Source organism: Melozone crissalis, unplaced genomic scaffold (genome assembly GCF_028551555.1).
Source record: "Melozone crissalis strain CALT ecotype California unplaced genomic scaffold, PUWL_Pcris_2 ptg000026l_1, whole genome shotgun sequence".
NCBI classification, from domain to species: Eukaryota; Metazoa; Chordata; class Aves; order Passeriformes; family Passerellidae; genus Melozone; species Melozone crissalis.
In genome coordinates, this window is record NW_026535804.1 from 3,390,099 (window position 1) to 3,401,451 (window position 11,353).

Consider the following 11,353-nt stretch of genomic DNA (forward strand, 5'->3'; position numbering starts at 1 on the left):
CGCAGCCGCCGCCATCGCAGCGCCCAAGCACCGCCGCCCCCGCCCCTGGAGCGGCGCCCAGCAGCGGGCGGGGGGCGGTGGCGGCGGGACGGGGGTGAGGGGGAGCAGCCAAGGGAGGGCGAACCCCGCGGGGTGGGAGGACCCGCGGCTTCCACCCCCGGACCTGCGCTGCCCGAGATCCCCGCTGTTCTGGGGCAAAGTCCCACCACGCCGGGGGTCCATCCAGCAGCCGGACCCCGTGCACTCGCCCGGCCCACTGAGCGGAGCCCCCGCACCACAGCCCTTTGTAAGGCCTCCGCCATGGCCCCTCACAGGGGAAGGGGGGTCCGGGGCTCATGCTGGCTGCCCCCCAGCCAGCCCCACCGTGGCCCCCCACACTGGCCCTCGCAGGGGAAGGGGTCCCCTGTTGCCCGTCAAGCACGGGGGCTCATGCTGGCTGCCCCTCACAGTGGGCACGGGGAGGGGGCTGCACCCTCCCATGCAGCTTAGCAAACCCCCAAGTCTTGGTGGAAGGAATGATCGGGGGGATTGTAACAGCTGGGGAGGGGGTCCACATGTCCAGATGTCCAGAGGGTTCAGAGGAAGGGGTTGAGCCCCCCGGGCGCGGACGGCGGGGCCGGGGGGCCGCTCAGCGGCAGTAAAGGCTGCGGCAAGGTGCTGGGGAGTTCGGGGAAGGTGCCAGCCTGCGGAAAGGCACTGGCGGAGGCGGGGAGGGCAGCGGTGGCAGCGGGGACGCTGCTGAGGGGCAGCGGCAGGGATGCGCTGTAGGTCATGGAGTTGGCGGGGTGGCCGGTGGGCAGGCCGGGCACTGGCGAGCTGGTCCGCATCTGGTTCAGCGTCGGCTTGGGCTGTTCGGAGAGGCTGAAGGGGTTGGTGGGGGACGGCGTGCTCAGACCTGGAAGAGAGAAGATGGGACATGTCAGGACAGCCAGGCTGCTTCCAGCAGTTCTGCTCCTCCTCTTTCTCCCCCACCACCACCTGCCCAGCGCAGGGAAGCTCCCGGCCAGCAGCCCTGCAGCACCTACCCGAGAGAAAGGGGTTGCGGGTCTTGGAGGCTGGAGTAGGTGCGACCAGGGAGTCCAGGTTGACCAGGGAGGAGGCGGCAGGGCCAAGGAAGGCCTCGGGAGTTTTACAGTCCTTCCGATCCTTGCCGGATTCAGGCAGGGAGTCAGCCAGGTTGGCAAGGTCAAAGCTCTTTGCCCCATCCTGCCTGGTGCTGGGGAACAGGTCGCCAAAGGGGTCGGGCTCTGAGATGGAGGGAGATGAGACACATGAGCCAGCTGGGAGACACCAAGGGTGACAGCACTGTCCCTTGTCACTGCACAGGGTGGCTGACAGCACATCTCACCCCAGGTCACAGTGTGACACAGTGGGGCTGTGCCTGCAGCATGGCCTGCCCAAGTATCCCCCAAGCCACCATGGGAGACAGCAGAGTTAGGGACATGAGCACACACAGAGACTTGGGCTGCTCCCTTAGCTGGCCATACCAACAAGCAACTACACACAAGCTGGCCAGCCCTAGAACTGCCTCCCTGCCACAGGTCAGCACCTGCCCACTCCCAGCTCTTACCCACAGGGCTGCTGGACTTGGCCGAGGAGGGCGGCTGCGAGGGCTCCTGCTCCGGCGGCTCGGGCGGCTTTGCAAACGGGTCAAAAGCGTTCCCCCCTGGAGCTGGGGGGAAGAGGGGACACTCAAGGAGGGGAGCAAGCAGGGAGGTGTGGGGCAGGAGATGGAAGGGCAGGAGAGAGGCAGGGGTGGCTGCCTGCAAGGAGACAGAGAAGAGGGGATGCAATGCAGGGCATGGGTTTGGGGGTCAGGAACGTGCACTGGGGAAGGCTTAGATGCGCTAGATCACGAGATCATTGCAGACAAAGACACCCCTACTGCTTGCAGCCATTACACCATAACAAGCAGGTCCCTTTCCCAGCCCCAGCAGGGACAGGTAGAGGGGACAGGTCTGCAGGAATGCTTTAGCAAACAGCACTGGCCCCCAGACCAGGTTCTGCAACCCTCACCAGGGACCAAAAGAGGGGGCAACGCATGCAGGACCTGCACAGGGCTGGAGGAAACACCCAGGAGGAACTGAGAGTGACACTGAGCTTTGAAACACAGGCTGCTCCTACAAGTGTTTCCCCATCTGCAACATGGCACCTGCGACCAGCAACGGGCCTGTCTAGTCCTGGCAGGGTGTACAGGGGTCATTTGGGTTGAGCAAATAGGTATCACTAATGGGACACAGCATCACCCCACTGCTGGAGGGGTGTGGGGCTGCCACCTGCTCCCATCAGATGGCTCTATTAACTGCCACGTTAATTAAAGCAGCCTGTTCTGTACAAAGATAAAGCCTAAAAGTTCCTTGAAGTCTTCAGGATGCTGAGGGATGAGCTAAGGGACAGGAGGGTGGGGAAGGGGTGCTTGGGGAGCTGGTTGAAGGAGGAAGGGGGGAGAACCCAGAGATGCCCACTTGCAGGAGGGTAGTGATGGTCAAGGCTGTCCTCAATCCTCAGCAAAGCCAGAAGGCGCATTGAGCCTCTTACCAGGGGTTGGAGGCTGCTCAGGCACAGCAGCCCAAGGGTCAGGAGCTGGTGTAGAATTGGAGCCCTGGGGGGCTGGGGGGGATGCTGTTCCCCAGGGGTCTGCAGGAGGGAAGCCAGAAGACATCGGTGCCTTCCCCCAGGGGTCAGAGGCTGCAGTGGTGCTGGGGGGAAAGTCCCAGGGCCCAGCAGGGGTTTGCTGGGATGAGGCGCTCGCCTGGGAGAGGGGCTCCCCACCAGGGTCTGGCACTGGCACCCAGGGATCCGCTGCACCGCTCCAGGCAGAGGCCACCGGCTCCACCTTGGGTTTCATATCTGGAAAAAAAGGGAAACTCTGGGAGGGGGGAACAATGCAGAGCACAGAGGAATGCTGAGTGGCGGGTACGTGGCCAGGAGACCATGGCTTCCAGCAGTACCACCTGGGAGCGTAATGGAGTAGGCACGAGGGAGAGACGGCAGAGGTCCTCATTGTTGAGCTGCTGGAGGAACAGAGGCAAGGGACAACTTTCTGCCACTGTCCCAAATTCTGGCAGCCTGCAAGTTGTCCTCACCTGTCATATCCCATGGGTCAGCAGACGTGTGGCTGGAGGGGGCTGGCGCCGGCCCAAATATATCTGCCAGCTCCAGAATAGAAGACTGCGGACAGGAAAGGAATAAAAAGGTGAGAGGAGCCTGGGGCAGACCTGCAGGATCACCCCCGTGTGGCCACCCAGCCTCCAGTGCTATACCTGGCTTTTCTTCATCTTATCTTCTTCTTGCTCTTCCTCCCTGCCTGGGGCAGTCTCCTCCACAGGCCTCTGCTGCAGGGAGTTCTCCCCTTGCCAGGTCCTCACTTCCTGTGGGGACAGGGGATGGGGCCTGTGAGCTCAGCAACCCTGCAGACAGCACCTTCTCCAGGAGACACACTCAGCACAGGAGCTGCCACCCAAGAAGTCCCAGCACCTGAGCAGACAGCTCCTCCAGGGCCGAGCCCCCCAGGAGAGCACTCAGCAGACAGCCCGGAGCAGCGAAAGCAAAGCGGGCACCGGAGCCAGGCGATGGTTTGGGCTCCGGTGCCACAGAGAGACCAAGTGCAAGGAGAGCGGAGCGCCAGGGCCGCAGGACACAGGTACCTTCTCGTGCTCCTCTTTGCTCAGCGCGAGCGCGAGCTGCAATTGCCTTTCTTCATCTGTACTGGAAAGTGGAGGAAGTGGCTTCTGGCAACAGAGGAAATTGGGTGATATTTCAGCTTGCCCTCAACTTGCAAGACTGCTTGGTGGTTGTCCCTCTCCTTGCCACCGCCATTCCAGCGGCCCCTTGCCTGCCTGCACAGCATCTGTGCCCATGCAGCTGGCCCTGCCTGCAGACCCCCAGCCCAGGGTCCCTGTGCTCTCTAACCAGCTCCTGCTCAGGTTCCGTGCAGCCCCTGCCCAGCTCCTTCCCCGATCCCATCACCTGCCGCTGGATTAAGGCTGGGATGACCCTAAATTAGGCAGTCAGCATCTCCCCTGGGAGGTTTTTGGGGACCCTGATGCAGTCAGTGAAGGAGAGGAGTAAGACATCCCCTTGCCCTGGCAGCCTGCTGGGTAAAGATGGTTGGTGACACTGACTCAGTTTGGGATTCCAGCCAGCCTCACACCTAGACCTGAGTAGACTTTGGGGAGAGACTGTCCCTGTACCACCATGGTGGCCCTGATCACTGCCCCATGACACTTTTCCAGCAGTGTGGGGACTCGTGGGGGCTGGGAATGGGTACCCTGATAAGGGTGTACGTGTGTCAACACCCATAAATGTGTGTACATGACTGTGCAGCCCAGATGGACTCCAACAAAAAGGCAACACTTTCCAGAGAGTTTCTTCAGTGCTCATTGGAACAGTGTGAGGATGCTATAAATACTCCAATTCCAGGACAAAAATAGGGATATACACCCTGCTTTGCCTCCAAAAGAGCCTCCATCAAGCAGGGAAGACTGGCAGCAACAAGCATCATCTCTAGAGCACATCCTCTGCCTGGCACAACTGAGCTCATGGTGCTGGGTGACAGCTCCAGGGGATGCCCACCAGTCCAGCCATGCAGCTCCTTGGTCCCCATGTTCCTCTGATTTTGTGTACTGCCTGTACCCACAGGCTTGTGCACGCTGTGCTACCTGTTTGCTGGTGACCAAATAATCCATTCTTGGTGGAAAAGGGGCCAGCAGACAGGAGAAGGGACAGCCTGAGGTGGCTTCACACTGGGCACAGCATCTCACTTGCTTGGTTCCTCCTGGGGCCGTTTCCCAGTGCTCCTTCTAGCCTAGTTTGAAAGGACCAGACAGTGGGAGGGAGCATCTGTGTGCAGTGAGCCCCCAGCCCTGGGGATGCTGCTGGCCTGCACCCACACAAACTGCTGGGCAAGGCTTTGCCTCCTCAAACCTCCGTGGGTAGGCAAGAGGAATGGGGAAGCTTAGACCAAAAGTCCTCAGCAGAGGAGGGCAACCAGGTTGGAAGAGTGGGCTTTGGGGTAAATCCAGAAGACCGCCCCAAGTTCACCCTGGGGTCTGGGAGGCTGGACAGATCCCAGCCTGGTGCTGTCCTCTCTAATATGAGAACAGGGAGCGGGGGCAGCCCACGCCTCCATCTGCCTGCTGGTGATTTTGGATGCCAGACGCAATGCGAGCAGCCTGGTACAGCTGCAGGTACATGCACCAGCCTCAGGCAGCCCTCAAAAGCCTGCCTCTTCCCAGGGAACTGACCCACTGTGTTCACAGATAAGGCAAGGTAAGGGAGATGCCTCACACCCCAGGACAGGCAGGGCCACTCTACCTTCTCTGCCTCCTCCCGACTCATGGCCAGTGCCAGCTGCAGCTGCAGCTCCTCCTCTCCCGTCGTCTGCGGCCGTGCTTGCTCCAGGTCAGAGGCAAACCGTGGGGATGAGGATGATGCTGGGAGATAAAAGAGGAAAAGGGGAAGGAGTGGCATCAGGACTTGAGGTATTTTGGGAAGCACATCAGCAGTTTCCAGGCCTCTGTCCCAATACCCAGCCTCCCCAGGAGATGTAACCGCACTTTAGAGCTCACTACCTTGAACAAGCCATGAGTTTAAGGCTGGAGGCACCACCAGCTGCCATTTGCTACTGGGGTCCACCACTGGCCCAGCCAAATCTCTGCCCTGTGGTGCAGGATGGGCTTCACCACCACCATCCCAAAAGATGTAGAAGAATGACGGGCACCAAGCAGGTGCAAACCAAATGTAACACCTGCATCCCCTGAGAGAGCCCGAGTGAGCTGCCAGTAACACTCACAGTTGAACGAGGAGGGTGAGCCCCGTGTCCGGCTGTAATCTTCACCGTAGGGTGACGCCCGGCGGCCGTAGCCGACCTGGTGGCTGCCACTGCCCATGCCCTCCAGGGCCATGCGCTCCTTGGTCTGCAGCGCGTGCGCCCGTTCCTGCTTCAGCCGCTCCTCGTCCTTCAGCAGCGCCATCACCTGCTTCACCTTCTCCCGGATGTTGATGCCCTGGTCCTTGCCATCACGGTCCACATACTGGAAGTCCTTCAGCGTCTGGATGGTGTAGAGGTTCTCCCGGCACTGGTGGGTCACCTTCTCGGAGCCAGTTTTGATGAGGTAGTCCAGAAGGGTGAGGGCTTTGTAGACGTGACGCCAGTTCTTGCCGCTGTCGTTCAGCCGCCGCCAGATCATGCCCATGACCTCGGCAAAAGCCACCGTGTTGAAGGTGAGGTCGGCGATCTCTGACATCAGAGAGCTGGGAGGACCCCAGGGATCATTGGAGGTGGCCTCCCGCACCTTGATCTCTGCCTCTGAGTAGTTGTGCACGATGTTCTTCACCTGCCGACGCAGCGCCGAGGTTGTCATGGCTGTGTGGTGCTGGAGACCTGCTGGCGGCAGGCAAGAACAGTGGAGAAGGGATGAGTGAGCACGGCCACAGCCTCACGAGCACCTGCAGCAGGGAACAGTGACACAGAGATCTCAGCATCGCCCCAACCACCAAGACCCATTCCCAGAGTCCTTGGCTGGCATCAGGGACATGGCTCAAGGTGGATGTGACCATCATAGGGCCATCAGGTGCACCCTGCTAGGCTGCCACGACTCACCAACTCAGACACACAGGATGCTCAAGAGGAAAAGAAATCTCATGGCAAGTGATACCCTGAATTGCCAAGCCACCACAAGTTTTGACTCTGGATTCAGCAACATTTGGAGATTCTACCCTGCACTTCTGCTTCTAAAAGTAATCATCTGAAAATGGCAGCTCACTCCTCCAGATCCTGTCTGCCTCAACTCCACTCTCCTGGCAAAGCTGATTTCAGACCCTGCCAGCCCTTGTGCGGCCACGAGTTCCCCTGTACACTACCTGCACCTGCACACAGCCCTGCTTGTCCCAGTTGTCAGCCCAAGGCTCTCAGTGCTGTCAAGGCTGCCTCGTGCAAACCCAAAACCTCGTCATGAGTCAGAGCCTATAACAATTCTCTAGTGCTGGCAGCTGCTCAGGCAGGTTTTCCCAGCAAATTCAGTAATTTTACTCCCACCAGAGGCTGGTGAATTCAGGGTGCTAACAGCCAGTGGCAGGTTAGCCAGCAGGATGGATAATGGAATGCCCCTCTCACCAAAACCCCGAGCTGTCTGAGCCTCCTCTGGACTGAGACACAGGGGCAGCAGGGGTTGGCATGGCTGGGAGCTGCCCTGGTACCTCCCCATGGGCAATGCCTGTCCTTGGGATGCACTGCACTGACACAGATGCAGTGGCGTGGGGCAATCTGGACTTGTCCTCACATGAGCCCATCACAACCCTGTGCCCTGCTCCATGCTGGTCCTCAATCCTCACCTTCTCCCTGCATGGTGAGAAGACACTGTTCACTCTCATTTTATCAGAGAGTCAAGCTGAGGGAGAGGCAGAGGCTGCCTTGCCCTCGGCAGGGTTGCACCACAGAACTGGGGAGCTGAGCTGCTCCCAGAGCCCTCACTGCAGCTGTGACAAAACTCACTAGCAATTTTTCCCCCATCCAAGATAACACATGTGAGCAGAGGAATATCTCCCGCACACAGCAGTCTGCAGACAGCAGTTATCAGTGTCCATTTCATCACCCACCTCGGGTTCCAGTACCTCCCTGGACTGCAGCTGCTGCACCACATCCAGCCCTCTCCCAGCTCAGGATACCACTCCATCGCACTGGAGCTGGGCCAGGCCTCTGTCCCAATACCCAGCCTGCCCAGGAGATGCAGCCCACAGGGCACGCACGGCACCCACCACGGTCCCACACAACCCGCACGACCAGTCCAGCACCTCCTGCTCCTGTGGGCCAGCAGCCAGGTGCCCCACAGCTCCGCCAGCAACATCTGTGAGTCAGAGAGGAGCCTGGCACCGCCACGCTCGCGGGCGGACAAAGTTTCTCTCGAGTCGGTTCCCTGCACCGATTCCCTTTCGCAATGCAGCCCGTCAGCGTCAGCGCGGCCTTTGGATCCCGCCGGGAGAGCCCGTGGTGCAGTCGGCCAGGCCACTGCCCGCCTGGCACAGAAACGCCTCTGGGACAAGGGCAGAGACACAGCAAAGTCCTCCAGGACTTGGCTCCATGCTCTGCTTTCCACCAACACCCAGGTGGAGATAAAGTCACATTCTCCAAAGGTGCCACCAGCCTGGAAAGCACCAGCAAGCACAGTGGCAGTCCGAAGAGGGGGCAGGATGGTTCCTTCTGCCTCCAACAGGTTTCCTAGCTGGACAAACCCCAGGGTCCAGTGACAGACTCCCGGCATGGCTCATCCTGGCCAGAAACCTGACCCCAGCTGGACTTTGCCGCCATGAGATGGCCTGGGAAGTCTGAATGGAAAGAGATGGGAAGCATGGGCTGGGGCAGGGATGAGAGGAACGTAATCAGGGCTGGAGCTGCCAGCGGGGTTTAGAGCTGCGGGTTTATCAAACACAGAATCATCCCCCCCCTCCCTGGAATATAAAGGGAGTGAAACAGAAGCTGTGTGGGAGATAAGGCGGCAGCACCCAGCAGCTCATATGGAATTACTGCAGTGACCTTGACCAAGAGTGGCCAGGTGGGAGAAGGACACGGCTGCGGGGCCAGGTCCCCATCGCCCGCGGGCCGGCGCGGGGGCTGCGGGGGCGACGCGGGAGCGGCGAGGGGCGAGGAGGAACGGCCGGGGGGGAGCGGAAGGGATGGGGGGGATGCAGGGGGGGCAGAAGGGGCCAGCGAGGGGAGGGGGGCCGGGAGGGGGATTTACAGCTCCATCCCTAATCAGGTGCAGGGCTGAGAGGAGCGGCGACCGCCACGGGGGAAGCAGCAGGGAACGGCCCCCGCAGCGCCGCCGGCTCCCGCAGCCGCCCGGCTCCCGCTCCGCAGCCGCAGCGGGGCCCGAGCCTGGCCCAGAGGCGGTCGGCACCGAGCTGCCCGCCGGGGCCCGGCAGCCCCCCAGCCCGCGATGCTCAGCGTCCAGAACCTTCCTCCTCCTCCCCCCAGCGCAGCCCGGTGCCAGGGGCGCGCGGCCCCGGTTACCTGCGCGGTGCCGCCGCCGCTGCCGCCGCCGGTGAGCGCGGGCTGGAGGCGGCCGCAGCCGCCCGCTCCTGCTGCGCGCCGCCGAGTTGCCGGGCTGGCTGGGCAGGTCCCGGCGGCAGGTCCCGGCTTAACCCCTTCGGGGCCGCCCGGGCACCGGCAGAGGCGCTCAGGCCCCCCCGGCGCGGCGCGGCGCAGCGCGGTGCGGTACCGGCCGCGGGGGATGCGGCGCCGAGCCCCTGCCCCGCCGCATGCGGGAGGCGGGGATGCTGTAAATGCTCAGTCACTGCCCCTTCTCTGGCAGCCAGCCAGGCGCTGCTCGCTGCTGCCTGCGCGCCTGTATTCCTTTTCCTTCCCCCCCCCCCTCCTCCTCCCCATTATTTTTAGACAGAAATCCACGTCCCCGGGCGCGGAAGAAGCTCCGAGGGATGCCGACCCTCCCCACCACGCAGCTCCCTCTCTGCTACCCAAGGCCACACTCGCGATTTGGGTTCTTTAGATTAATTTTTTTTTCTTTTGCTAGGATCTAAATTTGGAGCGGGTTCTTCCCCTGCTCTGAACATCTCCCGGAGCCTGGCTGGGCGAGAGAGGGAGGCATCAGATGACATGACAAAATAAGTCATGTCTCTCGATCATTTTAATGCCGCCCCCTCTCTCTCGGCCTCTGCCTTCCATTTTAATCACTGACAGCCCTTCAAGTATTATGGATATATATAATCTTTTTAATATCACTGACATTTTCCATGAGATGGAAAACATCTCAGGTGTGCTGAGACATTCTGGGCCGGGAGAGGGGGTCGTGCCTTCCTGCTGCTGCTGCTTCCACCAGCCACACAAAATGCTGAGCTGAGATCCATCTTGCCCCCAGGGTTCTGCCTTAAGTCTTCGGGGAGGCCGTGTGCTTCTGGGGGCTTTGCAGATCTCAGCAGCCTGACATTCCCAACAGGCTGAATAAGCATCTAGTCCCACTCCCAGCTGCAGTGTGGGAAAAGAGGATTTCCAGCATCGAAACCCTCTGCAGGTCAGCCCAGAGAACATCCCAGCTCGGGAAGTGCAGGCATTCTTCACGGCAGCTCCATGGGCTCCAGGCTTCCTCCTCCTCCATTCCCAATGCTCCTGCTTCACTGTCAGATGGTGAGGTAGACAGCTTGCCTTTCTTCAGGCAGTGGTTTTTTTATAAGCAAAGTGAATCTCTCCATGGGGAGAACATCCCAGGAGGTGTTTTTGGAGCTGTACAAATGTGGGGTTTCTTTGTGGGGGGTCCCAAAACCCCACTGTGGGTACAGGACCCAGCAAAGCACTGCTTGCCCTCAGCAGAGCCTGGCTGCTCACCAGACCCCCTCTGCCATTGGAAACGTACTGTCATCTTCTGCTTGCCTCATTTTCCTGCAATTCCCCCTCTTCCCATCCTCACTGGTGGTGATGGTGTCTTCAGGCCCCACTCACGTGATGGGTTTGGAATGCAACTCCCAAGGCCAGGAAGGTTGCTCACCTTGGTTATTTAGCAAACACAACACAAATTATTAACACTAATACAAATAATGCCCACGCTTGGGAGAGGAGAAGGAATAATTTCCTTGCCTGGCTGCAAGGACTCAGCCTTACAGTGTCCTGCAGAGTGCAGGACTGAGAGCCCTGAGGGTCTTGCTTCTAAGGTCAGAGCCCACAGCTCACACTAGGCCTGTAAATAAGAGGTGTATGTTTCTAAAGCTACTCTGCAGAAACCACCTCTAATTCCACTGCAGTTCCTGTTCTGTTACTTCCACAAATCAATGCAAAAGGAAAAAAAAAAATCAGCTGGCTCACAAAAAGCTGCAGCAGGCAGACAGCAGAGTGCCACAGCTGTTGGCCAGCACATCCTTTCCTGCATGCTCCTTGTACCTCATTCCCTGAGGACACTTGTCCAAGGCTGGGAGAGGCCCTGGCAATATTTATGACAAAAATTTATGACAAGAAATTAGACTATTCACAGGTTTGTTCTCCTTTGCAGAACTTCTATGCCGCCCACCTACCCTCTGCTATCAGTCTCCTCCCTGGAGGGGACAACGCCAGCACAGGACATTCTTCCATTGTACGTGACTGATGTAAAACTTTCATCTACCCCATGTTGTATTAACAGGTTTTCCTGTGGGTAGATGAACACATGGAGCCTGGTTTCAATAGGCTGGACTGAAGATATGGATCCATGGAGATATGGATGGGCTTTATCATCCTTTAAGGTAAAACTACCAAATGAAAGGATTCCTGCCTCTGCGACAATCACGTTGCCTCTAGAACATGCAGACTCCCTCTCTCCTAGAAACAGATGGCTTGAGCAGTTTGAGTTGGGCAAATTCACAAAGCTAT

At 59.5% G+C, this 11,353-nt stretch overlaps 1 protein-coding gene across 2 annotated transcripts; it reads right to left on the reverse strand.

Annotated features, from left to right (window-relative positions):
- Positions 1–7: 7 nt before the first annotated feature.
- EPN3 (epsin 3) lies at positions 8–9,102 on the reverse strand. Of its 2 annotated transcripts, XM_054278928.1 has the most exons (9): positions 9,011–9,102; positions 5,795–6,450; positions 5,317–5,435; positions 3,264–3,371; positions 3,087–3,171; positions 2,539–2,850; positions 1,571–1,672; positions 1,026–1,247; positions 8–895 (listed from the first exon to the last, which is right to left on the reverse strand). In XM_054278928.1, the coding sequence occupies exons 2-9, from the start codon at positions 6,363–6,365 to the stop codon at positions 576–578; spliced, it is 1,839 nt and encodes a 612-aa protein (XP_054134903.1). In that variant the 5' UTR covers positions 6,366–6,450; positions 9,011–9,102; the 3' UTR covers positions 8–575. The 2 variants fall into 2 exon arrangements, with proteins under 2 accessions (XP_054134903.1, XP_054134904.1); XM_054278929.1 differs by lacking the exon at positions 1,571–1,672.
- Positions 9,103–11,353: the final 2,251 nt, after the last annotated feature.